The 27,786-nt window shown below is 40.7% G+C and overlaps 1 protein-coding gene and 1 non-coding gene across 6 annotated transcripts in view; one reads left to right on the forward strand and one right to left on the reverse strand.

Annotated features, from left to right (window-relative positions):
* Positions 1 to 27,786, forward strand: part of Acad10 (acyl-CoA dehydrogenase family member 10) — a 53,372-nt gene that overhangs the window by 10,691 nt on the left and 14,895 nt on the right. For 4 of the 5 annotated variants that reach the window (XR_007341397.1, XR_007341396.1, XM_048785616.1 and 1 more), the window contains exons 3-12: positions 1,753 to 1,901; positions 4,850 to 5,044; positions 6,894 to 7,052; positions 8,341 to 8,500; positions 10,418 to 10,559; positions 17,061 to 17,129; positions 19,685 to 19,866; positions 21,398 to 21,548; positions 25,760 to 25,905; positions 26,979 to 27,152. Coding sequence is in view for 3 of the 5 variants with exons in the window: in XM_048785616.1 (XP_048641573.1) it covers positions 1,753 to 1,901; positions 4,850 to 5,044; positions 6,894 to 7,052; positions 8,341 to 8,500; positions 10,418 to 10,559; positions 17,061 to 17,129; positions 19,685 to 19,866; positions 21,398 to 21,548; positions 25,760 to 25,905; positions 26,979 to 27,152 (1,527 nt within the window). In the remaining 2 variants the exon portion in view is untranslated. The remainder of the gene's footprint in view (positions 1 to 1,752; positions 1,902 to 4,849; positions 5,045 to 6,893; positions 7,053 to 8,340; positions 8,501 to 10,417; positions 10,560 to 17,060; positions 17,130 to 19,684; positions 19,867 to 21,397; positions 21,549 to 25,759; positions 25,906 to 26,978; positions 27,153 to 27,786) is intronic. The other variant, XM_048785617.1, reaches the window with a different exon arrangement.
* On the reverse strand, positions 13,562 to 13,635 carry Trnav-cac. Its single transcript has one exon. It is a non-coding gene; the product is annotated as a tRNA-Val (tRNA).

Below are 27,786 nucleotides of genomic sequence, written 5' to 3' on the forward strand. Positions count from 1 at the left end.
CGATCCCTAGCACCACAGTAAACCAAAAATAAACAAAAAACAAGCAGGAGATTGATTTGGGCCCCAAGACCTATTTGTCGACTCTTAGTTTATACATTTTAACATCTCACACATACAATGTGGTATTCCTTAGGTAGATTTACCCTAATTAATTTAATAAGCCCTTTATTAATGTACAATTAAACTTCCATTTCTTTTTTATTAGAAGCAGTTCTGCACAAACAGCCTTGTTATCATTGTATATTTTTCTAAATATATCTGGAAGAAATTCCTGGAAGTAAAATTACTGTATCGAATGTAGGCACATTTAAAATATTGGCAGAAATTGCCAAACTGCTCTCCATAGAGGTTATACTTGTTTATGCTTTGTCAGCAATATGTGAAGGTGCTGACTTCCCCACACACTTGCCAAATCTGAGACTATGAAAAAGGCCATACAGTTTAGCTCTAAAATTACAGAAATATTTTTGGATTGATGAGTTTTGTTTTGTTTTGTACTAGAGATTGAACCCAGGAGTGTTTTACCACTGATCTACATCCCTATCCCTTTTTATTTTGAAGCAGGGTCTGGCTAAGTTGCCCAGGCTGACCTGAAACTTGTGATCCTCCTGCCTCCGTCTCCCGAATTGCTGAGATGACAGGCATGTACCATGACACCTGGATCTATATTGAGTTTTTAAAGTCTTACTCTTCTCAAGGGACATACATGATATCATTATCATTGGTTATTTCTGAAAAATGAGATTGCTTGTCATTTTACTTTTTTCTTTTGCAATATTAGGAAATGGACCTGGAGTACTTTACCTCTAAGCTATGTCCCAGCCCTTTTTTAATTTTGTATTTTGGGACAGTGTTTTGCCAGGTTTCTGAAGTTGACAGTGAACTTTCAATCCTTCTGACTTCACCTCCCAAGTTGTTGGGGGTTTTGTGCCACTGTGCCTCACTCTTTTTTCATTTTATAACTTTTTATGTTGTCTTAGATATTTTTAATGCACAAGTACTACTTTATTGGGAAAAAAAAGACAGTGTCTTCGTTTCAAAATACACATATTGCCCCTAGAAACTGTATTACTTAGAAACAGAAAACCTCATAGGAGAAAAAACAACACTTATTAAAATGTTCCCAGTACTACACAAATGCTGATTCATCTACTGCCTTTCCTCTTTATGAGCAGAAATTTTCTTATTTGTTCCACAAAGACAGCTTCACCCAAAGTGACTGATTCAGTGTATCAGCTATATTGCTGTAAAGAATTACTCTAGCTTACAAAATGAAGAGTTGGGTTTGGGTTGCTGTCCAAATCTGGTTTGTTCCTATGTATACTTCTTTAGATGTGCTAGGACCAGGTAAATAACCCAATGTGTATGGTCCAGCCAATGAGAGACCAAAGAAGAGAATCTATGCTGTGTTCAGGGTCATCTCAAGTGGTAAGGACCTGAGGCTCAGCAGCACTGTGTTCTCTGTCATATAAATTAGTATCTTTTCCTTCAAAGGTCCAAGGTTGAGATTTTGTTTCTTTGGTGCTGGTTTCAACCCAGGGCCTCATGCATGCTAGGCAAATGGTCTACCACTGAGCTTCATCCCCAGCCATCTGAGGTTGAAGTTTTAGTATTTCGTGTATTTCTCTAAATTACAGATAACATTTACATAGGCATCAGAGTGATACCATAGGAACTGGTATGATAATTCCCCTGAACTCCAGCCATTATTCGATGTATTTCATATTTCACTGTTGTATATTCTATTTACAGAATGGGAGGTACAGAATCGTATTCCTTCTGGAACTATATTAAAAGCTCTCATCAAAGGTGGAGAAAATGGACCCTGGATGACATTTATGAGAGGAGAGATAACAACAGAGGATTTCTTAAAAGAATTTGGGAGACTTTGCTTTGAAATAGTAAGTGGAATATATACCTGCATTTCTTTTTATTATTTTTGCCTTGAAGAGCAATTGGCAATATTCATCCATAACTTGATTAAACTGAAAATAAAGTGAAAACCTAATAACCCATTATGTTTTAATCTACTTAGTCTGTCCCTAGGTACTTGATTTTAACTTCATATATGAATAAGTAAAAACATTCTTTACTCTAAACCCCTCCAGCAGATATTGAAACAGGAGCCATCCACATAATGACTTTGATCCAAAAGCTTATTAGAATGATAATAATTTTTTAAAAATATTTTTTAGGGGGCTGGGATCATGGCTCAGCAGCAGAGCACTTTCCTTGCACATATGGGGTACTGGGCTCAATCCTCAGCACCACATAAAAATAAATAAATAAAATAAAGGTATTGTGTCCACCTACAACTAAAAAAAATTAAAAAAAAATTTTTTTTAGTTGTAGAGGGACATACAATATCTTTGTTTATTAATTTATTTTTATGTGGTGCTGAGGATCAAACCAGTGCCTCACACATGTTAGGCAAGTGCTTTACCACTGAGCTACAGCCCCAGCCCCTAGAATAATAATATTGACCATTTTCTGTGTGCAGTGCTTTGTCCTAAGCTTTTTATTTGCATGAAATCATGTAACTTTCACAGTAGCTGTACTAAAATATAATAGTAAGAGCAGTTCTGTGGTTGGATGATGTGAGCACAGCAGGGCCCCTGAACTGGACACTTAGGATGGCTAAAATGGCCAATTGGATGCTATACATTTTTCCCACAATTTAAAAAAAATACAAAGACTGAGACTTATAAGCATTATGCTAAGTAAAAGAGGCTAGTCAAGAAAGATGGCATGTTATTTGATTCCATTTCTATGCATGTCCTGAATACTCAAAGCTATAGAGAAAGCAGATTAGTGGTTTTCTAGGACTAGGGGTGTTGAGGAAAGTGAGGAGTGACTTTTTTTTTAATATTTATTTTTTAGTTGTAGTTGGACACAATACCTTTATTTTATTTATTTATTGTTACATGGTGCTAATGATCAAACCCAGGGCCCTGCACGTGCTAGGCAAATGCTCTGCTACTGAGCCACAACCCCAGCTTGAGGAGTGATTCTTTTTTTTGTGTGTGGTGCTGGGGATTGAACTCAGAACCTTATGTGTGTGAGGCAAGCACTCTACCAACTGAGCTATATCCCCAGCCCCTCAGGAGTGATTCTTAATGCGTATGAATTTCTCTTTAGGGTAATGAAATATTCTATGATTGATTGTGATGGTTGTATCATTTTGTGTATATGTTAAAAACCTTTGACTTGTGGGCTGTTATTGTAGCTCAGTGGTGGAGCACTTGCCTAGCACATGTGAGGCACTGGATTCAATCCTCAGCACCACATGATAATAAATAAATACATCTAAACTAAAAAAATTTTTTAAAAACCCAAACCTTGGGCTGGGGATATAGCTCAGTTGTTAGAGTGTTTGCCTTGCATGCACAAGGCCCTGGGTTTTATCCTCAGCAACACACACACACACACACACACAAAAAAAAAAAAACAAACCCAAGCCTTTGGCTTATGAACTCTAGGTAGGAAAGTTGTATGGTATGTTAATTATATTTCAATAAAGCTGTTAGGTATGTATTAAGTATATATATATATATATATGTGTGTGTGTATTCATATATATGTGTATGTGTGTGTGTGTATATATATATCTTTATATATGATAGCAAACTGGCCTTTATAGATTCTGAAACATTGTAAGAGTTTTTAAAATCTGTACAGATTAAATTTTAAAACAACAAAATTGACCAGAAACTAAGGTTTATAATGGTAAAGCCTTGAATAATACAAAATTATTAAGTGCCTTCCACATCATGAAAAATATATTCCAAGACTGAGGGTATAACTCAGTGGTAGAATGCTTTCCTAGCTCGTGTAAGGCACTGGGTTCAATTGTCAGCACTGAATAAAAATAAGTAAATAAATAAAATAAAGGCATTGGGTCCACATATAATCAAAAAATTTTTTAAATAAATAAATTGCATTTAACTGGCATCGTGGTACACTCCTGTAATCTGTGCAAGTAGAGACTGAGGCAGAAGGATCACAAGTTCAAGGCCAACCTTGGCAACTTAGCAAGACTTTATCAGAATAAAAGTTAAAAAAAGGGGCTGGGGTTGTGGCTCAGTGGTAGAGCGCTTGCCTAGCACTTAGGAGGCACTGGGTTTGAGCCTCAGCACCACATAAAAAATTAGTAAACAAAATAAAGCTTCGTGTCCATGTACAACTAATAAATAAATAAATAAATAAAAAGTTAAAAAAGGGCTCGGGATGTGGCTCAGTGGTAGAGGGCACCTGGGTTCAATCCCCAGTACCATACATACATACATAAATATTTATAATACACATTCATTTGTAGACAAGCATGCAGAGGCTTAGGCAAGAGGATTGCTTTGAGCCCAGGAGTTTGAGATCATCCTCGGCAACATAGCAACATTGCTGTCTCAAAGAAAAAAAAAAAAAAAAACAAGCCAGGCATGGTGGGCACGCCTGTATTCCCAGCAACTTGGGAGGCTGAGGCAGGAGTATTGTGAGTTCAAAGTCCGCTTCAGTAATTTAGTGAGACCCTGAGCAAATCAGGGAGACCCGGTCTCTAAATAAATATAAAAAAGGGCTGGGGATGTGGCTCAGTGGTTAAGCATCTCTGGGTTCAAGCCCCTGTACCACCCCTCCCCACCAAAAAAACCAAAAAAAAACACCACCACCCAAAACTCCCATACAGAGTTCCAAAGAGGAGCTGAACGATTCAGTTCCTTCAGGCAGCAAGTAAATGAACTGGGCTCTGTCAACCACGGAGCCCTAAGAAGCCAGGAATCAGTATTTTTTTCCCGTGGGTCATGCAGGGCTCTCACTCTTCCTGACCACTGGTTCTTCCCTCCTCTCCTGTTCACAGTCAGAGACCTCCGTGCCCGTGGACTCGTTTTTCTCTCTGCTGACAAGTAAGCAAGTGGCGAAGCAGTTCCCAGTGATGACTGAGGCCATCTCTCAAATTCGATCGAAAGGCCTTCAGACCGCGGTCTTAAGCAATAATTTTCGTCTTCCCAATGGGAAAAGTTTTTTGCCTGTGGACCAGAAACAGTTTGACGTGGTAAGCTTGAGGATTCAAACCAAGGGAAGCATGGTCCGTGCTCTTGCTTCAGGGTGCAACATTGCATCTCTAACCTGAGTTAGGTTCAGACCTAATAGGTTGAAACGGGGTTTTAAAAATTTCACTATGCTCTTAGCAAGGCCAAACATTTGTGGAGTTTGAATCTGTAGTGCCAGGTGGTGATACATGCTGTAATCCCAACGATTTGGGAGGTTGAGGCAGGAGAATTGAGTTCCAGGACTTTCTGGGCAATGTATCAATGCCTGAAGCAACTTAATGAGACCCTGTCTCAAACTCTAAAGTTAAAAGGCTGGGGCTGTGACTCAGTGGTGGAGCTCCCCTGGGTTCAACACCAAAAAGAAGAAGAAGAAACTTCTGCTTTAAAGACCCCCTTTACATTCCCACTTGGAACTTTAGGCTGACCTTAACACAGTCCTTTGTGTCCCCCACAAATCTTAATGGGTCTGTTGGCCTCTTTTCTTCTAAGACCAACTATATTATCCTCTGTTTTTGTGATTTTAATTCCTACATCAGTGCTGTCCGGCCTTTAATGCCTGTGATATAATTTTAACATGTTTGGCTATATTTGGATTTTTTTGTTTGTTTATTTATTTTATTATTATTATTATTATTATTTTGCAGTGCTGTGGATTAAAGCCAGGGCCTGTGTGTGCTAGGCAAGTGCTGTACCACTGAGCTACATCCCCAGCTGTTTTTAAATTTGCATTTTCTGACAGGGTTTCACTAGGTTGTACAGGCTGACCTCAACCTTGTGGTCTTCCTACCTCAGCCTCCCAAGTAGCTAGGATTAGAGGCATGCACCGCTTTGTGCCTGGCTATATTTGTGTACCCTTTAAATGCTTATTTTTGTCTTAAAACCAACAGCAGCATAACTCCAAAGTCCAGAGTGGCAGCAAGTCTTTCAGGGCCTTCCAGAGTTGTGATGGATCAGGAGGCCCCTTCCCGCTGGCTCATTCTCTGTGGATAATCCAAGTCAGTGCCATAGAAGCATCTCACCAAATACCATGAGAATCATGGAAGGCTCTAGAACCCACTGGAGGAAATTTCTCTGATAATTCGAGTATTGTATATTTCACCAGCAGAGTCCCTTTCTGTTTCTTTCCATTCTTGGAAGAGATATTGTGGTTTGACTCTAGAAAGTGGTATGTTCCCTGCCTCTGGTCTATTCCTCTGTGTATTTATACCCTTCATTGGACAGGTGAGATTAAATATTTTCAACTCTGCGTTCCATCAGCATGGCCTGGGAGTTTGTGAAGACACAGGTCCCCTTCCCTGGAGATTGTTGTTAGGTGTGTGTGAGTGGGACCTTGGCATGTTTATTTATGAAAAGTTCCACAAGAGATTATACTGTGCAGTCATGTGTTTCAGTCCCTGAGACATGATGAGGATTCTGTTTGTGATTTCTCCTGTCACATGGCCTCCAGTACTATGGGTAAAATGTACTTTTGGGGAAATTGTAAAATTCTCTGTAAATATGACATTAGCAAGTGCCTTGTTAATTTTGGAACTCACTTAAGTTTCACAATAACCACTAAGATAGGTAAGATGGCTATTATTGTTCCCATTTTACTGATGATTAAACTAAGGCCATTTGGTTGTAAAGGCCACAGTGAAGAAATTTGGTTTTCTTGAGTTTGGCCCCCAGGTTGTAACCCAGAATTTTTTAGTTACTCAACTTACCAAAACAATTTCATTTTAATATTCTAACACTTCTGAGTTGTTCTAATGCATCTCAACTGTCCCCCTTCTGCTCTTTCTCAAAAAATACGCCAGCATGCTTGTGAAAGCTATACCTTTAGGGCCATTGCTCTCTCCTGTCCCCCCTCAGGTGGTGGAATCCTGCCTGGAAGGTATCTGTAAGCCAGACCCCAGGATATACCAGCTGTGCTTGGCACGGCTCGGCCTGCAGCCCTCCGAGTCCATCTTTCTTGATGATCTGGGCCCAAATCTAAAAGCAGCTGCCAGCCTTGGTATTCACACCATTAAGGTAAGCATCATCAGTTTTTGAACGCCCTACCATGTACCAAGAATTAGTGCAAGCACTTTATGCCATCTTTTTACACTTGCAGCTATAGCTTTCCGTAGTGGCTCCAGGCTTCCCCCTTATTTCCATAGTCATCATTTTTTAAAATCAGTTATGTAATCTGTGACTAGTTGCTTGTTTTGTCAGCAGGGAGCAAGACAGACATGTACAAAGAAGATAGTTTGAGCACAGAGATGTGAAGGAGGTGCAGGGCAAACTAAGACGTCTGGGGTGGTGTTCATACTGTCTGAGTGATTTTTTCTAGGTGGGGGGCTAGCAGCTACTAGCCATATGGGTCTCCCCAGGTCATGATGTGAAGCATAGAAGCCATACTATAGCAGGGGAATAGCCAGCTTTCTACATTTAATTTCCATCACGAAGCTGACACAGGGAGGGACACAGCAGATGCTGCAGCCATAGTCTTCTGTCCTCTTGGTACAAAGTAGACTGTGAACTCAACCAGCACTCTTCCATACAGGTAGAAAGTTCAAGGTAGAAGCCAGGCATGGTAGCGCACACCTATAATCCCAGCAGCTTGGAGGCTGAGGCAGGAGGATTGTGAGTTCAAAGCCAGCCCCACGGGCTGGGATTGTGGCTCAGTGGCAGGGCGTTTGCCTAGCATGTCTGAAGTGCTGAGTTTGATCTGCAACATCACATAAATATAATCAAATAAAATAAAGGCATGCTGTCCATCTACAACTATTAAAAAAAAAAAAAAGCCAGCCTCAGCAATGGCGAAGCGCTAGGCAACTCAGTGAGTCCCTGTCTCTAAATAAAATACAAAATAGGGCTGGGGATGTGGCTCAGGGGTGGAGTGCCCCTGAGTTCAATCTCCAGTATCCAAAAAAGAAAAAAGAAAGTTCAAGGTAGAGCCAGGCCTGGTGGTGCATCCTTGTAATCCCAGACTTCCGAGCTGAAGCAAGAGAATCGCAAATTCAAAGCCAGACTTAGCAACTTGGCGAGATCTTGTCTGAAAATAAGAAATTTTCAAAAAGGCTGGGTTGTAGTGCAGTGGTTAAGCACCCCAAGTTCAATTTCCAACCACAAAAAAGAAAGAAATGTAATTAAAAAAACAACAACAAATAAATTAAGTACAGTGTGGTCAGGAATTAAATGGAAGAGGAGACTCATTCTGGTTCCTTGTTAGCTGGCTGCTTGGATATTTATTTCCCTCTGAAGAACTACCCTCATAGGGGGCAGAGAAGAGGCAGGGTTGATGGTGGCTCATGGTGGGTATTCTCTCTGAAATCAGGTTGATGACCCAGAGGCTGCAGTGAGGGAGTTGGAAGCTCTCCTGGGGTTTCCGTTGCGTGTGGGTATTCCCAACACTCGTCCTGTGAGGAAGACCATGGAAATTCCAAAAGATGCCTTGGAGAAGTACCTCAAGGGCTTGCTCGGGACCCAGACCACAGGTATGGAAGATTTGATGTTTGGGTGACTCTTCAAGACAAGGCATTCAGTCTGATTCTCACTTTCAAACCTTGATGAACACGCCAGCAACAGAGAATCAAAGTGGAGAGGAAAATAGCCAAGTGGCCTGGCATGTCCAAGTGCTGCTTTTAGTTTTGCTTGGGTAGAAGCCTTGATCATCCACCTGAGAGTTTCACATAGCAGCATTCACCTTCCAGCAGCCAGCAAGGAGCAGGGAACTTGGGAGTACTTATGTGCACAGGGGGGTTATTGTTGTTAATTTTTTGAAACAACAGCCTGTTTTGTGAAGGTGACTTCCAAGCTTCATGACTTGAAGAAGTGACAGGTTGACTCCACCTCTTCAAAGGCCTGTCTCTTGATCCTTACATTTCACCTTCAGCAAAACAGGAACCTTGTGGGCTTTTGAAGAAATTTCTATTTGGTGATAAAATTTGCTTCACCCAGTGGATCCTCAGAAAAGGCTTTTATTTCTGGAGTTCCACATCAGGTCAGCATCTGGATTCTTGGTAGTGTTTCCACAATGCTGAAGGGCTTGTTGTGACCAGGCCAGCTAACTCAGGCCAACTCCCATGTGAGCCTGCTCTCCTGACCAAGTGAAAGGAATACATGTTCAGAGGTTCATCTTGCTGTCAAGCTGAGGGCTAATTGGGTTCACCTGCACCTAGAGCCTGTGAAGGAGCCACAAAACTCACCTGGTGGGGTGGGGAAGTGCATCTCCTGAAAGCAGCTTTGGCTGAAGGTGAAGGCATCTGCTTAGATCCTTTCAGCTGTCTCTCCGGAGTCAGATGTGGCTTGGCCAAGTGTAGGCAAGGGACACCACAAGGGCACTTTTTTTCTTAGGCCTAAAGCATTCCATTTGCCTGATGGGTTGCCATGACTGTGCTTGTGGTTAATAAACAAAACTAAAGTGCTTTTGTTCATGGGGCAGGAATTGGCAAGAAGGAGAGAACTGGACACCCGTACAAAGTGAGAAAAGATTATGGTGTCAAGTGAGTGGCCTTTGCCACACTGTAGTAGCCTGTGATTCTGGAACCCCACTGGCAGGGTGAGCCAAGGGCTGAGTTGCTGTGGCACCAGGGGAAGGTGCTTTTCTTGTCCTGCCTCCCAGAGTGGGAGGATCTGGATCTCCATTCAGAACTCATTAGAAAGAAGGAATCTTTGGGCTGGGGTTGTGGCTCAGTGGTAAAGCATTTGCCTAGCATGTGTGAGGCACAGGGTTTGATTCTCAGCACCACCTATAAATAAATAAATTAATTAAATAATGGTCTATCAACAACTAAAAAATATTTTAAAAAAGAAAGAAAGAAGGAATCTTTGAGCCAGGTGCACATCTGTAATCCCAGCAGCTTGGGAAGCAGAGGCAGAAGGATGGTGAGTTCAAGGCCAGCATCAGCAATTTAGCAAGGTACTAAGCAACTTACTGAGACCCTATCACAAAAATAAACAAAATTGGAGATGGAGTCGTAGCTCAATGGTAGAGTGCTTGCCTAGCTTAAGTGAGGCCCTGGGTTCTATCCTTAGCACTCCACAAAAATAAATAAAGGCATTGCATCCATGTGCAAGTCAAAAAAATTTTTTAATTGATTAATTAATTTGGGCTGGGGTTGTAGCTCAGTGATAGAGCACTTGCCTAGCAAATGTGAGGCACTGGGTTTAATCCTCAGCACCACATAAAAATAAATAAATAAAATAAAGGTATTGTGTCTATCTACAACTAAAAAAAAAATAATAAAATAATGCAATAAAAAAAGTTTAAGAAAGGGCTGGGGATGTAGCCCAGAGGTGAAGTACCCTTGGGTTTAATCCCCAGTAACAGGAAAAAAAAAAAAGAAGAAAAGCAATATCTGTGCAAACCTGGGCTCCAGATCCTCTTGGAATGTCTGTTTTCTAACTCGCAGGCCCAATGGAGCTCCTTCAGTTTGATCACGGGCAGTCAAACCCGACTTACTACATCAGGCTGCCCAGTCATCAGCTGGTTCTGAGGAAGAAGCCACCAGGGACTCTCCTTCCATCTGCCCATGCGATAGAGAGGGAGTTCAGGTAAATTCTTAGGGGCCAGGGTGGGGGTGGCACCATGCACAAGTTCAGCCCTAAAACATGGATTAGCTTCTATAAGAGAGCTTTAAGACATTTACAACTGCTGCTATGAATCTCCACCGTATTTCAAATAAGGACATGCAATCTAATTTGTTTTGTTTTGTTTTTGTTTTGAGGCAGATCTTGCTATGTTGCCCTGGTGGTCCTTAATTCTTGAGCTCAAGCAATCCTCCTGCCTCAGCCTCCTGAGTACCTAATTTAAAAATATATATATTTATTTTTTAGTTATAGGTGGACACAATATTTTTATTTTTATGTGGTGCTGAGAATCGAACCCAATGCCTCACACATGCTAGGCAAGCACTCTCCCTCTGAGCCATAACCCTAGCCCCTGAGTACCTAATCTTTTAAAAAATATTTTTTAAGTTGTAGGCGGACATAATACCTTTAATTTTGTTTATTTATTTTTATGTGGTGCTGAGGCTTGAACCCAGTGCCTCACCCATGCTAGGTGAGCGCTCTACCACCGAGCCACAACCCCAGCCGCTGAGTACCTAATTTTATTTATAAGTTTATCTTTTCTTTTCTATAACCAAATCTGTAGGAGGCTACACTCTTTTAGAACCTATAAAAGAAAAAAAATGTCAGGGTCAAAATACTTTTTAATCTTGCCCTTTTTTTTGTGGCACTGAGAATTGAACCCAGGGCTTTGTACATGTTAGACAAACACTTTACATCCCAGTTCTGTCTTATGCACCTTTTTTTTTCCTTCTGTACCAGAGGTTTGTTTAATCCAGGTGTGTTTTACTACTGAGCTCCATCCCCAGCTCTTCAAAAAATTTTTTCTAATTTTTTTATTTTAAGACAAGCTCTTACTAAATTGCTTAGGGCCTCACTAAATTGCTGAGGCTGGCCTTGAACTTGTGATCTTCCTGTCTCAGCCTCCTGGGTTACTGGGATTATGGGTATATACTGCCCTTCCTGGCATAAGGACTTTTAAGGAAAGATTGAAATCTTTAAGACCATTAGTGTTTTTTTATTTTGTTTTGTTTTTTGTACTGGAGATTGTACCCAGGGGCACTTAACCACTGAGCCACATCCCCAACCCTTTTTCATAATTTACTGAGACAGGTCTTGCTAATTTGCTGAGGCTGGCCTTGAATTTGCCATCATCCTGCCTCTGCTGAGCCACTGAGTTACAGGCATGCACCACTATGCCCCACTCAAGAACTTTAGTCTTAAGATCAACACATTAAGCTGAGTTTGGTGGTACATGCCCGTAAATAATCTCAGTTACTTGGGAGATTGAGGCCAGAGAGCTACAAATTTGAGGCCAGGCTCTGCAACTTAATGAGACCCTGTCTCAAAATTTAAAAAAAATTAAAAGGTCTGAGTATGTGGCTCAGTGGTAGATAGAGCATCACTGGGTTTAATCCCTAGTACCAGGGGAGAATTGAACATTAGTGGGGTTATAGCCAAAACAAGCATGGCAATGAGTTGGTAACCATCAGAGCTGGATGATGGGTACATAAGGGTTTATTATACAAATCACTCTACTTTTTTTTTGTTTAGACTGGGGATTAAACCAAGGGATGCTTTACCACTTAGCTACTTGCTCAGTCCTTTTAATTTTTAATTTTTATTTTGAGACAGGGTCTTGCTAAGTTGTTGAGGGTCTTGCTAAGTTGCCAAGTTTGGCCTTGAACTTGTGGTCCTCTTGTCTTGGCCTCCTGAGTTGCTGGGATTGTAACCACCACTCCTAGCCAAAGTGCTCTAGTTATGTATATGTTTAAAATTTTCTAGTATAAAAGGTTTATGAGAATAAAGATATTATAACCATCCCAAGTAAAATAGATTGTTTGCATAGAGGAACATTTAAACAAACAAGTTTGAAACAAATCTAGCTCCAAATCAATTAGAGAATTAATACAAACCATGAAAGAGCTCTAGAGTGACTGGAAAATTTCTGTCCTGTTCTTCCTTCTCACTGGCAGCCCATTATGTTCTACAAAAGGAGTCCCAGAGTCATGCAGGAGAATGTGACTCTTGGCCGCCCTCCTTCCACCTCCAGGTTGTTTTCTATCTCTCTTCTTCACTTTTGGGATCTTAGAATATGACTTGTCCAGGTGTTGTGAGGACTGCTGACTGATGATTATGAAGGCTTAGGGGTTCCTCAGAGGAAAAAAGCTATAGCTCTTTCTAAGCATTTATATAGATGCGCCCATGTAATACCAGGTGTGTGTTTGTAGACAGAAGCCCAAGCTGTAAAACTGCTGCTCTCTTTTCTGTGCACAAATTCTCTCTAACCAATCCCAGAGGTACCAAGGAATTTTGGAGTAATAGAACGACATTCAAAATATCTAGGCATGCTGGGTGCAGTAGCACATACTTGTAATCCCAGCGGCTCAGAAGGCTGAGGCAAGAGGATCCTGAGTTCAAAGTCAGCCTCAGTAATTTAGTGAGGCCCTAAGCAACACAGTGAGACCCTGTAAAAAGGACTGGGAATGTGGCTCAGTAGTTGAGTACCCCTGGGTTCAATACCCAGTACTTAAAAAAAAAAAATCCAGACACGCATGGAATTTCCATTGTGTTAAAAAATAAACCATATTTGAAGATAAAACAATGCAGTACCTGCTTATAGATTTGAACTATTCTGAAAAATAATATGATACAATTCATTAAAAGTCTCAGAGTATTCATACTTGAAGATTTAATAATTTCGGGTTGGGGTTGTGGCTCAGTGGTAGAGCGCTCGCCTAGCACATTTGAGGCCCTGGGTTTGATCCTCAGCACCACACAGAGATGAATGGATGAAATGAAGGTATTATATTCAACTACAATTTTAAAAATAAAATAGTAAATAAATACAGTTTAAAAAAGATGTAATAATTTCAATTTTTGGTACCTAAATGACTAATTCTAAATAGGAAAAAAATCTTTATGCATGAATACCCTCACCATAGTGTTGTTTGTTTGTTTGTTTGTTTGTTTGTTTTTCTTCTTCTTTGTGGTGCTGGGGATTGAACCCAGGGCCCTGTGCATGTGAGGCAAGCACTCTACCAACTGAGCCACATCCCCAAGCCCATAAGTGTTGTGTTTTTATTTATTTATTTATTTATATGTGGTGCTAAGGATCAAACCCAGTGCCTCACATGTGCAAGGCAGGCGTTCTACCACTGAGCTATAGCCCTAGCCCCCATAGTGTTGTTTCTAATAATAAAAACTTTGAAATCCACTTGGGGTAGAATAATCAGGAAATGATTATGTAAACCTCAATATATCTACTTGTTTCTACAACAGTAATAGGAGTAGCTAACATTTGTAGAATGTTTAGTACTTACCAGGTGCTATAAGCAATGCTTAAATGAAAGCATTCTCCCAATTCTGATTTGCTGTGATCATGATCCCCACTTTATAGCTGAGAAAAGTGAGATGTAAAAAGGTAAAGGGCACATACAGGGCACACACTGGTTAAAGGAGTGGTAGAGTCTGGCTGCATAGCCAGACACTGGGATTCTATAGCCCAATTTTTTAAAAAAATGTTATGTATTATTATTATTTATTTATTTGTGATACTGGGAATTGAACCCAGGAGTACTTTACTGCCGAGCTACATCTCCAGTCCTTTTTACATTTTATTTTGAGGCAGAGCCTCACTGAGTTGCTGAGAATCTCACTAAGTTGCTGAGGTTGGCCTTGAATTTGCAAACTCCTGCCTCAGCCTCCTAAGTAGCTGGGATTACAGGCGTGTGCCATCACACCTGGCTCTATAATATTAGTGATTATGCTGCTATTATACCCAATTAAATATGCTTTAATAATAGAAAAATGTATATGACAAAAGTTAGGAGAATAAAGACAAATTCAAGTGTATCATTTTTTAAAGACATGCATAGGAAAAAAATACTGGAAATGAACACTTTAAAATGTTAACCATAGTCATGTTTGGGTAGCCTGTTAGTATTCTTCACTTGCACAGAACCCACCTAGCTTTACTTAAGCATTCAAGAAAAAAAATAGGGAGGATGATATGATAAAACATTTGATTTCATAATTTAAATCTTTCAGCCATGGCTGGGTCCAGGGCTCAAATAATGGCACCAGGGCCCACATGTTCTTTCTCTCTCCATCTCTGGTTTTTTCTTTCCTTGAGAACCCCAGTGTATGTTTCTGCGTATCTCCTGAGACTGACTCATGGCCCATTTTGTGTCAGAGGTCTATCCCTGGACTATTCTGTGACTGGGAGGTGCATTGACTAGACTGGTCATGTCTTGATCTTGTGCCCATCTCTAGAACCTGGGTTTGATTCAGTCTCACTTAGACCCTGTGGACTGAGAATGGGGAGGACATTTCCCAAAGAAAAGTCTGAAAAAGCAAAAGGGGACTGGATACCAGGTAGGCAGTAAAAGCAGCCAGTTGGTGATAAGACTATGGGTAATTATCTTTCTTTTAAAATTAAAAATTTTCATATAGTTTATGGAATTCACCAGTAGATCCTTTAGAGCTAGGAGTTTTGGAGAAAGTTTTAAATATTAATTCAACTTAATAAACAGAGTTATTCAAATATCTCATTTCATCTCTTTTTAGTTTTGATTAGTTATAATTTCTAAGGAATTTCTTCACTTAATCTAAGTTGTCATAGTTATTGCTCATAATATTCCTTTATTATCCTTTTAATATGTATAGAATCTGTGGTGATATCCCCTCTTTATCATTTCTGATATTGATCTGTACTTTGTATCTCTCTCAAATCAGTCTAGCTAGATATTTATCAATTGTCTTGGTATTTCCAAATAACTTTTATTTAGTTTTGTTAACTTTTCCTGTTGTCTCTTTTCTATTCCATTTTATTTCTTCTCTTTATTCCTTTATAGCTACTTACTCCAGGTTTATTTTTACCTTCTTTTTTTAAAAAAATTTTTTAGACGTTGATGGACTTTTATTTTATTCATTTATCTATATGTGGTGCTGAGAATTGAACCCAGTGCCTCACACATGCTAGGCAAGCACTTTACCACTGAGCCACAACTCCAACCTAGTTTTAGCTTTTTGAGGTATAATCTTAGATCATTTACTTAAAATCTTCCTTCATTTCTAATAAAAGCATTTAAAGTTATTTCTAAGTACTTCATTAGGTGCATCTTACAAATCTGACCCATTATTATTATTATTATTATTACAGTTGAAATGTTTTCTGATATCTCTTGTTATTTCTTCTATATCTCATGGTTTAATTATAAATGTATTAATTTTGCAATATATGTTTTTATCTAGATATAAGTTCCTAGTTTTATTCTAACAAAGTGTGAGAAATACTCCATATGATTTCAATATTTATTGAAACTTATTGAGATTTATTTTACAGACCAGCATGTGAAAATAATACATGTTCTGCAATTGCTGACCAAATGTTCTATAAATGCCAATCGGGTCAAGTTTGTCAATAATTTTCAGATCTGTGTCTTTAGATAAACCTGATTTTGTTGGCCTATCTGATTACTGACAGAGGGTGATAAATCTCAGCTGTGTGGGTTTGTGCATTTTCATTTTACGTGTTTGAAGTTCTGTTAGGCACGTGTGCACTTAGGACTATAACGTCTTCCCAATGCATCATTCTAAAATGTTCCTCCGTGTCTCTGGTAATTCTCTTGTCTTAAAATCAATTTCATCTGATATTCAAGTATGCCACTTTCTTGTGTTTACCAGTTACACAGTACTAATCTTTCCATCCTTCCATTTCCAACCTACCTATGTTTTATGTTTCAAGTATGTCTTTTGTAGACCTCATATAGTTAGGTTATGCTTTTCTATGCACCCTGACAACTTCTGTCTTTTTAAAGTTTTTTTTTTAGTTGTTGATAAACCTTTATTTTATTTATTTATATGTGGTGCTAAGAATCAAACCCAGTGCCTCACATATGCCAGGCAAGTACACTACCACTGAGCCACAACCTCAGCAACTTCTGTCTTTTTATTGCAATGTTTTACCTATCAAATTTAAGGTAATTATTGATTTGTTTGATTTAGGTCCATAATTTCACTAATTGGTTTCTGATCATTCTACTTGTTTTGTTCTTTTTTTTTTCCTGCAAAAGGCTTAGTATCCCAGAAGGAGGGCCCCCTGGGGCTCACATCCCAATAATATAAATTTCCAGAGAATTGTTTTAGTCTTATTATTTACTTCTGAGTCATTTGAATTTTTTTTTTTCAGTTTTAGGTGGACACAACATCTTTATTTTATTTTTATGTGGTGTTGAGGATCGAACCCAGCGCCCCGCACATGCCAGGCGAGCGTGCTACCGCTTGAGCCACATCCCCAGCCCCATTTGTGTGTGTGTGTGTGTGTGTGTGTGTGTGTGTTGCTGGATTGAATCCAGAACCTCACACATGCTAGGCAAGCACTCAATCACTGAGCCACGCCCCATCCCCAGTGTACCATTTCTTAAATCAGAAAACTAAATTCAAGAAAATGAGCGGTTGTGCTCATTTTTATTTGTTCTGCAGGATAATGAAAGCCCTTGCAAAAGCTGGAGTGCCAGTCCCCAGAGTTCTTGACCTCTGTGAAGATTCAAGGTAAAGTTCAAATGTATTTTTGCCATTTCAAATTCAGACTACAGGAGAGAAAGCCTATTTACTAACTCAGATGCCAGTCTGTTAAATACAAATAAATTTTGGGTCAGAGAAAAAAGAAACTATGCAGCAGACTCCCTCAGAAGTCCAGATCTTGAAGCTATCCTGAAAGAAGAAGACACGTCTGCTCTTATGGGGATTGATAGCAAATAGCTTTTTTTAGCTTTTAAAAAATATATATCCATCTTGTTTCATGTTGCTCTTTTTTAATTAAAATTTTCATTGTGGTCTTTCCAGTCTGTTTAAAACTGCTTTGTAACATGCTTTTTGAGTCTCTCTTTTTTCTCAACTTTTACATTGTGAAAAATTTGAAAAAAAAAATTGGGGAGGAGAAAAAATAACATCCACTTATTTATACTTCATCTAGATTAAAATGTTAAAATTTTCCACATTTGCTCTCTGCATGTGGAGGTAGATATGTGTATGTGCATGTGTATATGTATTTTTTTTATTTGTATGTATGGAATGTTTTTTTGTCTGAACCTTTTGAAGTAAGTTGTAGATAGTATGCATCTCTTAAGAATAAAGATGCTAAGGGGCTGGGGCTGTAGCTCATGATAGAGCACCTACCTTGCTCATGTGAGGCACTGGATCTGATCCTCGGCACCACATAAAAATAAATAAATGAAAGGCTGGGGATATAGCTTAGTTGGTAGAGTGCTTGCTGCACATGCAAAAGGCCCTGGGTTCAATCCCCAGCACCACGAAAATAAATAAATAAATAATAAATAAGTGAAGATATTGTGTCCATCTACAACTAAAAAAATTTTTTTAAATAAAAAAGAAATGTACAGATGAAGAATTAATTATAAAAAAATAATAAAGATGCTTTCTTTCGGGGCTGGGGTTGTGGCTCAGCAGTAGAGCGCTTGTCTCACACGTGTGAGACCCTGGGTTCAATCCTCAGCACCACATAAAAAATAAATGAGTGAAATAAAGGTATTGTGTCCAACTACAACTATAAAATAAATATTTTTTTAAATGCTTTTTTTCCAACCAGAGACAAGAGAGGAATCATCCTCAAAAGGCTGGTTCCACGATGCCCTGAAGACCTCAAAATCTGAGGATGCTCAAGTGCCTTGTGTGGAATGGCATGGCGTTTGCATATGACCTCTACACATCTTCTTTTTATTTTTATTTTTAACTCATCTTTAGGTTACTTATAGTATGTCATTTTACATAGCACCTAACTATTTACGTGGCACACTACGTCAGGGCTATGGAAACAGTTGTTACACTATATTGTCTAGAGAATAGTGACTAGGAAAAACTCTGTACATACTCAGTATAGATGTATATTTTTCCCCCAAATAATTTTGATCAATAGTTGATTAATTCCATTTATGCAAAACGCATAGATCTAGAGAGCTGGCTGTACTTTAATATTATTTAATATCTTTTTAGTCTGTGTTCAAATTTCCTTAGTTAGCCCATGGATATATTTTATGACAGTTTTTCAAATCAGAACAAACATTTAAAATGATGAAATTTTCAAAACTACTTTTTAGAGTAGTAAACTGATTTTTAGTAATGATTAACAAATGGCTTGATGAACTATCAGTGGGTTATTGCGCTACTGTCAGGCAGGATATGTGCCATTCGGACCACTAAATAATGGTGAAAATACCATCAATAACAAGAATGGATACACATTGACCCTTCACTGGACCCAGATACCATACCAGATACTCTATTTGTTCCTTTAGTTCTTAGAACTACCTTTGTGTGTGTGCGCTACTGGCAGCCCTACATTTTTATTGTTATTTTGAGACAGAGTCTCACTAGGTTGCACAGGCCGGCTGTGAACTTGCAATCCTCCTGCCTCAGCCTCCTGAATTGCTGGGATTGCAAGTGTGTGCCACCGTGCCAAGCCTTAAAGTAACCCTTGGAAGTGGATATGTTTTACAGATTACCAACAACAAAGCTCAGAGAGGTTTAGTAAGATTCTCAGGGTCACACTATTAGTAAAGTACAGAGAGGTAGGATTTAAGTCTGGTTCTTTTTTCTTTTTCTTTTTGAGTTGTATATGGACACGATATCTTTATTTATTTATTTTATGTGGTGCTGAGGATCAAACCCAGTGCCTCACATGTGCTAGGCAAGCACTCTACCACTGAGCTACAACTCCAGCCCTTAGGCTGGTTCTTTATGACCCCAAAGCCTCCTCTCTCAACCATGCTGCTTTATGTATTATCACATTTAAGCCCATTCCAATGACTTCTACAGATGGGCCTAAAAGAACAGGTGTGTGCATGTGTGTGCGCATGTGGGTGTGTTTGGGAAGAGTTACTTCTAACACCTGTACTTAGGTTCAAAAGAAAAAGGAAATGTGCAGTATGTAAATATGCATATATCCTTTATGTCCAGTATTTTGGGTCTGAGCTCTTCCCCAGCAATCCACATCCCATCTGTGCACAGAAACTGTAGGAGCAGTGTTGTGGCTGATAGCCTACCACATTATGCATTGGGTCCCTGAAGTTCGTCTCTGTCCATCCCAGTGTCATCGGCACTCCCTTCTATCTGATGGAGTACTGCCCAGGCCTCATCTACAAAGACCCCTCTCTACCAGGCTTGGAGCCCAGCCAGAGGCAAGCCATATACACTGCCATGAACAGAGTCTTGTGCAAAATTCACAGTGTGGACCTCCAGGCTGCAGGCCTTGACGACTATGGGAAGCAAGGTAAGCAGGTGCCACATGGATCTGAATGGTTTGTTAACAACCAAGTGTTTGATGAACATAAGAAGGACTTTAAAATTTAGGTTCATCTTTTTTTTGTTTGTTTGCAGTGCTGGGGATGGAGCCCAGGCCTTGTGTATGCGAGGCAAGTGCTGTACCACTGAGCCACATCCCCAGGGCCACCACCCCAGTTCCTTTTTTATTTCTTATTTTGAGACAGGTTCTCACTAAATTGCCCAGGCTGGCCTCTCACTTGTGATCTTCCTGCCTCCTGAGTATCTGGGATTGCAGATGTGTGCCCCCATACCCAACATGTTCTCCTTTTCATCTATTTTCTTCGTTGATCTTTTTAACAAGGATAGGTTTTTAAAATGTCGTTATGCCAAGATATTACATTTGTATATTTTGTTTCTGCTTTTTAAAAATTTTTTTTTAGTTTTAGGTGGACATACAATATCTGCTTTATTTATTTTTATGTGTTGCTGAGGATCAAACCCAGTGCCTCACATGCGCGAGGCAAGAGCTCTACCACTGACATACTGCCCCAGCCCTTGTTTCTGCTTTTTAAAAAATATTTATTTTATTTTAGTTGTAGTTGAACACAATACCTTTATTTACTTATTTTTATGTGATGCTGAGGATTGAACCTAGGGCCTCGCAGGTGCTAGGCGAGTACTCTACCACTGAGCCATAACCCTAGCCCTCTGCTTTTTTAAAAAAAAATTTTTTTTAGTCGTAGATGGACATGATACCTTTATTTTGTTTGTTTATTTTTATGTGGTGCCAGAATATGAACCCAGTGCCTCACATGTGCTAGGGAAGTGCTCTGCCACTGAGCCGTAACCCCAGCCCATCTACTTTTTTTTATGTATGAGAATTCCAGTTTCTTCTCATTCTTGCCAGCATTTGATACTATCAAGTTTTATTTTTCTTTCTCTCTATTTTTTTCTTTTTTTTTGAGATGAGGTCTTGTTGTGTTGCCCAGGCTGGCCTTGAACTCATAGGCTGGAGTGATCCTTTTGCCTCAGTATCTGAGATCATAGGCACACGCCACTGTACCCAGAGGACTTATATATTTTTTATGTTCCCAAAAGCTCTACGAGAACCATCTCAAGATAAGGGAAGTAAGGTACAGAAAGGTTAAGAACTGTCCTGAGATCACACAGCTAGTAGATGGCAGACCTGAGATTTAGCTCTGGCAGTCTGGCTCTAGAGTTTCTGCTCTTAAGTCACCTACCCACTGTCGTTTAAAGGCTATTAGAAAATGCACAAGATCTCAAAGAGGGCTGGGGATCAGGCTTGGAGGCCATGTGCCAGGGAACAGTGCCCAGACTACCCTGAACCAGCCAGAATGGCTGGTGGTTTCCAAGTAGAGCAGCAGGAGCATCATGTGGCAAATTCTCCAGTCATAGGAAGGTGTTCAGAGACGCCATGGCCGCAGAGCATTTCCAAGGGATTCATTGCATTGGATAATTTTCAAAACCTTTGGTGGTTATTGAAATGGCACACCACATTCTGATCTTCTTTCTCTTAGGGGACTACCTTCCTCGCCAGGTGCAAACCTGGACTAAGCAGTACCAAGCTGCAGAAACCAGCACCATCCCATCGATGGAGAGGCTCATCCAATGGCTGCCTGTCCATCTTCCCAGCCAACAGAGGACCACAGTGGTGCATGGGGACTTCAGGTAGACACTGTTGCCAGGGGTGTGAATATTAGATGTGAAAAGTGATGGGCAGGGCACTGGAAGGGGGAAATGGAGCAATTGGTCTTAGCCCAGTCCATGGATGATAACTATTCCTGTTACAGAGTTCCTTCCCCTTTTAAAAATTTTTTTTGTAATTATAGATGGACAGAATTTAATTTAATTTTATTTTTTAATGTGGTGTCAAGGATCAAACCCAGTGCCTTACAAGTGCTAGGCAAGCACTCTGCCACCGAGCTACAGCCCCAGTTCCTCCCTTTTAAGGCAGGATTTCTCAGCCTTACATTGTGACATTTTGGGTTGAGCATTCCTTTGTGGGGGTGGGGGCTGCTCTACATTGTAGAATAGCAAGCATCATCTCTGGCTTCTCCTTGCCAGATGCCAGTAGCACTTCCCCCACCAAGTTGTAGCCACCAAAAAATGCCTACAGACAAAGTCCCATGAGCCCCAAGTGGACAGCATCACTTTGAGAGGAGAATCGCTGCTGGAAGGTCAAGCAGGGCAAAGGTGCCTCTTGCCTCCCATGAGGTAGGGATGGACATTCACCTGGGTGTGGAGGGAGAGGAGGAAAGGGAGTGATGTAGTGCCTTGGGGTACACTCCATGCCTGTCGCCTGGCTGGCACTGTAAGTCGAGTGTACCTTGCATCTGGATGTGTGTCCAGCTCTGATTACTGTCTCTGCTGCCAACACAGCCCTTGAGGCACTTGGTAGTTTTCTGTTTTCTGTTTCCAAGCAGCACCTGCAAACCTGATTTTGATACACATGTCTTATTTGGGCCCCTGATCCATTTGGTAATTTTCTTTCCCTTCCTGGGAAGTTGTGCCTCATATTTTACTTATTTATTTTGGGGGGATAAAACTCAGGGAGGGCTTCATTCATACTAAGCATGAACTTTACCCCAAGCCACACCCTAAGCACCTTTGTGCCTGTTTTGAACAAGGCTAGATAGGCTAAATATAAAGACATTACCTCACTTTCCATGTCAGATTGGCCGTTCTTGGCCTGCTGGACCTGTGTCATTTACTTTTGACTCCTTTCTTTAGCCACCCTTGGTGATCCCCTGGATCTGAGTAGAAGCTGAGCTTTGTCTCCATCACAGGGTCATCCATAGGAATAGGGTCTGTTTGCTCTTGCATGTGTCTCTGACGGACTGGACCAAATAATGTCCTCATATCGCCTTGAGCTTGAACTGAGTTGCTGTTGACCCCCTTTTCTATCTTCTTCCTCCACTTAGGATGGCAAGTGGCACCTTGCCATATGGCACACTTCTTGCCAATGATGCAACCTATCCCTTTTGGTGGGGAAAAGTGCCACTAGCCCACAACAGCCCCATGGACCTTGCCTTTAACTCTCTTTGCATTTCAAATGTTCACAAATGTGATTTGCTTTTTTAAAAACTTTTTTTTTTGTAGTTGTAGATGTACAGAATGCCTTTATTTTTATGTGGTGCTAAGGATCGAACCCAGTGCTTCACACATGCTAGGCAAGTGCTCTACCACTGATCTACAGCCCCAGCCCTGATTTACTTATTTTTAAATGGTCCTTTTTTTCCCCTAAATATTTATTTTTTAGTTGCAGTTGGACACAAAGCCTTTATTTTTCTAATTTTTTTTAATGTGGTGCTGAGGATAGAACCCAAGGCCTCGCCTGTGCTAGGCAAGCGCTCCACTGCTGAGCCACAACCTCAGCCCCATAATGGTACTTTTTAAAATAACTTTATTTTATTTTATTTTTTAATGTGGTGCTGAGGATGGAATCCAGTGCCTCACACATGCTAGGCAAGTGCTCTACCACTGGGCTACAGCCCCAGCCCCCACCAATATGATTTAAGTGAAGCAGCAGGCGGGAGACATCCAGTGGTGGTCTGAGAACCACCTTCCTTAGCTGGAGTGAAGTATGAGGGTCCTTTTTGTAAATATATTTTTTTAGTTGTTGATAGATCTTTATTTATTTATATACATGGTGCTGAGAATCGAACCCAGTGCCTCACACATGCGAGGCAAGTGTGCTATCATTGAGCCCCAGCCCCAATCCGATGAGGGTCATTTATGTTTTTAATTTTTTTATTTTTTTAAAGAGGGAGGGAGAGAGAGAGAGAGAGAGAGAGAGAATTTTAATATTTATTTTTTAGTTCTCGGCGGACACAACATCTTTATTTGTATGTGGTGCTGAGGATCGAACCCGGGCTGCACGCATGCCAGGCGAGCGCGCTACGGCTTGAGCCACATCCCCAGCCCCCGGTGAGGGTCATTTATGATGACACTTTCCAGAAAGGCATCCTGTTATTTCAGAGAGCATGCTGACACTTACTGATGAACACTTACACATATTTCTATCTGTTGGTAGGTGGAAGAACATTTCTTGTTCGGAACAGGTGCTAGTGGGAGCATAAACTGGTGCAATTACTTTGAAAATAGCCAGTAATGTAGAAGATGGGGACAAGGCCACAAGCTGTAATTCCTCTTCTAGAGGAGTATTTGCACCTGTGTACCAGGAGGCTCAGCAAAAGCATTACATTTTGCTCATGCTTGTAATTGTAACACATGATAAACCATGGTTTGGTGGTATATTAGAGTTCAGTAAATAAACTAATTAATCACACATAAATCATCACAAGTAAATTCAAGAAGATAATGCTGGATAGAAAAAATACAGTGTGATATCACATGCAAATTAAAAGGCTTGAAAGAATGCCAGGTATGACTTATAGGTTCAGGCATAGCTAAGAGAAATATTGAAATATCTCAGATTCATACATACCAACTTCAAGATGACAGTTCTCTTTGAGAATGGTGGGGAGCTAAGGGAGGGAGCCTTATGTTTCATGTTTTAAAAATTTGAAGGAAATACAACAAAGAAGTAGATATAACATCTGTTAACTCTGGAAGATGGGCACCTGGATTTTGTTTATCATTCCTTATTGTTCTGCATGTTTGGTAATGACTTTATCTTTTAAATGAAGCATACATTAGGGCTGGGGTTGGGGCTCAGTGGTAGAGCTCTTGCCTCACATCAATTCTCAGCACCACATATAAATGATAGATGAATAAGATAAAGGTCCATCAACAACTAAAAAAAATAAAAATAAAAATAAAACATACATTAGATCCCTGGTAGGAAACCAGATGACTCAGGCCATTTGAGGCATTTAGCATGGGTGCAGCATGGTACAGGAACCACTAAGCCTGGAACCCTGGGATGGCCACGGTGCAGAGTCTGAACTACCTTGGGTCTGCAGGGCCAATGTGCTCCAACTGCTACTGTGGCATACACACTGCTGCAAAGCCAAGTGGATGGAAGTGGTAACAGGAATTAGTTTGTGCACTCATCTGTGGTCTGGGGACAGGTGTCTGGGGGTGGCTCTCAGCAGGACCTGGAGTCATCTGCATGCTGACCTGTGCTGGGCTTCTGAGCTGCTCTCTGTCCCTGTGGTTTCACCCCAGGCTGGTGATTGCTGGGTAGCTGGACTTTGTATCTGGCAGTGCAGGGATCCAAAGGTGTGTGTTCCAAGAGTGGGGGATGAGAGGAAGCATATCATTCTTTCTGCCTTGGTCTAGCCCCAGGAGTACTTCAGGTTTACTTCTTCCCACTTTATATTTGTTAAAAGCCAGGTGCTTCAAGGGGTGAAAAATTAGACTACCTTTTGTGGCAGGAATGTCAAAGAATTTGCTGACCTGTTTTAGAATTATCACAGAGAGGATATGATTACCAGAATCCAGAGAGGGTAGCTACGTGGAGAGGGCCAAATGGCCTGAGCCCTGGCCCTTAGCCCCTGTTCAGTTCTCTGTAGGGATGGACTGGGGAATGAGGTGGCAGGACCATTTCTTCTTCTTCTTTCTTTTTTTTTTTTTTTGGTACTGGGTTTTGAATTCAATGGCACTCGACCACTTAGCCACATCCCCAGCCCTATTTTGTATTTTATTTAGAGACAGGGTCTCCCTGAGTTGCTTAGTGCTTTGCCATTGCCGATGCTGGCTTTGAACTGATGATTCTCCTGTCTCAGCCACCTGAGCCACTGGGCCCACTTCTCATTGGCTGGAAGCCACAAAAACAGGGAGCCCCCAGAGGGCAGCTCTGGCTCGACACAGAAAGAGCAGGGAAGGTGGGGAACAAGCCTGGACTTTTTCTGGCCCAGAATATACCAGGTCAGGGATCTTCTGACTGTCTGTCCATCCCATCTGTGGCTTTTCAGGCTCGACAACTTGTTGTTTCATCCAGACAAGCCAGAGGTGCTTGCTGTCCTTGACTGGGAGCTTTCTACCTTAGGCGACCCCCTTGCCGACGTGGCCTACAGCTGCCTCACTCACTACTTGCCACCCAGTTTCCCCATACTGAGAGGTAGGATCTGCTGCTGTGGGCAGATGGGGTGGACCGGCTCCAGCTTTTGGGAGCTTCCTTGGCTGAGGCGAGCCATCGAAGTGTGGACCTGGTGGCTTGCGTAAAAAACACCACTGGAATGCATTCCTATCACATTTGGGGGAGAATGAGCGTAAGATGCGTGTTAAGTGACAGGGACACCCACAGAGCACTGCTTGTGCTTTCATACAGCTGACTTCTATGGAATTTTTTTTTTCAGTACTAGGGATTGAACCCAGGGGTGCCCTACAGCTGAGCTGCATCCCTGGGACCTTATTTATCTATCTAATTTATTTCTTGAGACAAGGTCTTGCTAAGTTGCTGAGGCTGGTCTCAAATTTGCTATCCTCCTGCCTCAGCCTCCTGTTGCTGGGATTACAGGCATGCACTACCGTGTCCAATGGACCTACTTTTTTACACTTAATTGTATACTTTGGACATGTTTGCATGCCATTAAGTATTTTTGATAGCTTAATTTTTAGTGATAGCATTGGATTTTATCAATAGAATTAACTTAAAAGACATTTAATTTAATTCCTGTTGGGCTACTTAATGTTTCCAATTTTTTTATATTTCTTCTTCCCAACCCCACTCCCACAAAAAGGCAGGGAACATCTCTGTAGTAACGTCTTTGCTTATATATGTTACACTCATAGGAGCAAGTCCTAGGAACAGAATATATTGCATACATCTAAATCACCAACATATCACAAATGACATAAATCAGTGAATTTCTTAACTTGTAGTTATCTGTTTCATAGTTGGTGTGATTGCTTTTCAATGCCATTTTAGTCAAATGACTAGTTGAGAATAATACACGTCCGCCATGAACTGTAGTCCCAGTAGAATCAGAGGCCCCATTTCTTCCTTTTCTGCTAATTTATTCTGAAATCCATTAGTTCCCTGCATGGATTCCTGGAGGAGGAGGAGCCATTGAAGTCTTGAGCTAGTTGTGGTACTAACTTTGAAGAGACAGTGATTTTCAGGATTAAACCCTGCTGACCACAGGGGAGTGAAGGCACTAACCACCCAGGAACGGGGATCTTTCCCCTCAGGTGTCAGTGGCTGTGACTTGACTCAGCTGGGAATCCCCACTGCAGAGGAGTACTTCAGGATGTACTGTCATCACATGGGGACCCCTCCTGTGGACTGCTGGAACTTCTATATGGCCTTCTCTTTCTTCCGCGTGGCAGCAATCCTGCAGGGTGTCTACAAGAGGTCACTCACAGGTAATGGGAGGAGTCTCAGCCAACACAGCTCTTTCTCAACCACAGAGGCTTTAGGGGACAAGTTTGACCAGAATTTCATAAGATTGAGTTAATTCAATCATTCATCATTAAATATATATATATATATTTTTTTTTTAAAGTATAATTACATATATTATAATAATATATAATTTAACATATTTTAATTTGTTTGGTACTGGGGTTTGAACCCAGGGACACTTAACCACTGAGCCATGTCCCCACTCCTCCTTTTTTTTTCCAGTATTGAAACAGGGTCTCACTAAGTTGCTTAGGGCCTTATTAAGTTGCTGAGGCTGGCTTTGAACTTGCAATCCTCCTGCCTCAGCCTGCCAAACTACTGGGATTATAGGTGTGCACCACCATGCCTCGCTAATATTTTCTTTAACCTTGCTTCTAATATAAAGTTATTATAGATTTTAAATTTTCTTACTCTTTCTCATTCTGTCTCTCTTTTTTTTTCTGTGCTAGTGATCAAACCTTTGGGCGTTGCGTATGCTGGGTAAGGCTTCCACCTCTGAGCTACACTCCTTAGACTTTATTTTTTGTTATTATTTAACAAAGGACTGTCTAGGCCTTTTTTTTTTTTTTTTTTTTTTTTTTTTTTTGGTTACTT

This window comes from Marmota marmota, unplaced genomic scaffold (genome assembly GCF_001458135.2).
Source record: "Marmota marmota marmota unplaced genomic scaffold, marMar, whole genome shotgun sequence".
Lineage (NCBI taxonomy): Eukaryota > Metazoa > Chordata > Mammalia > Rodentia > Sciuridae > Marmota > Marmota marmota.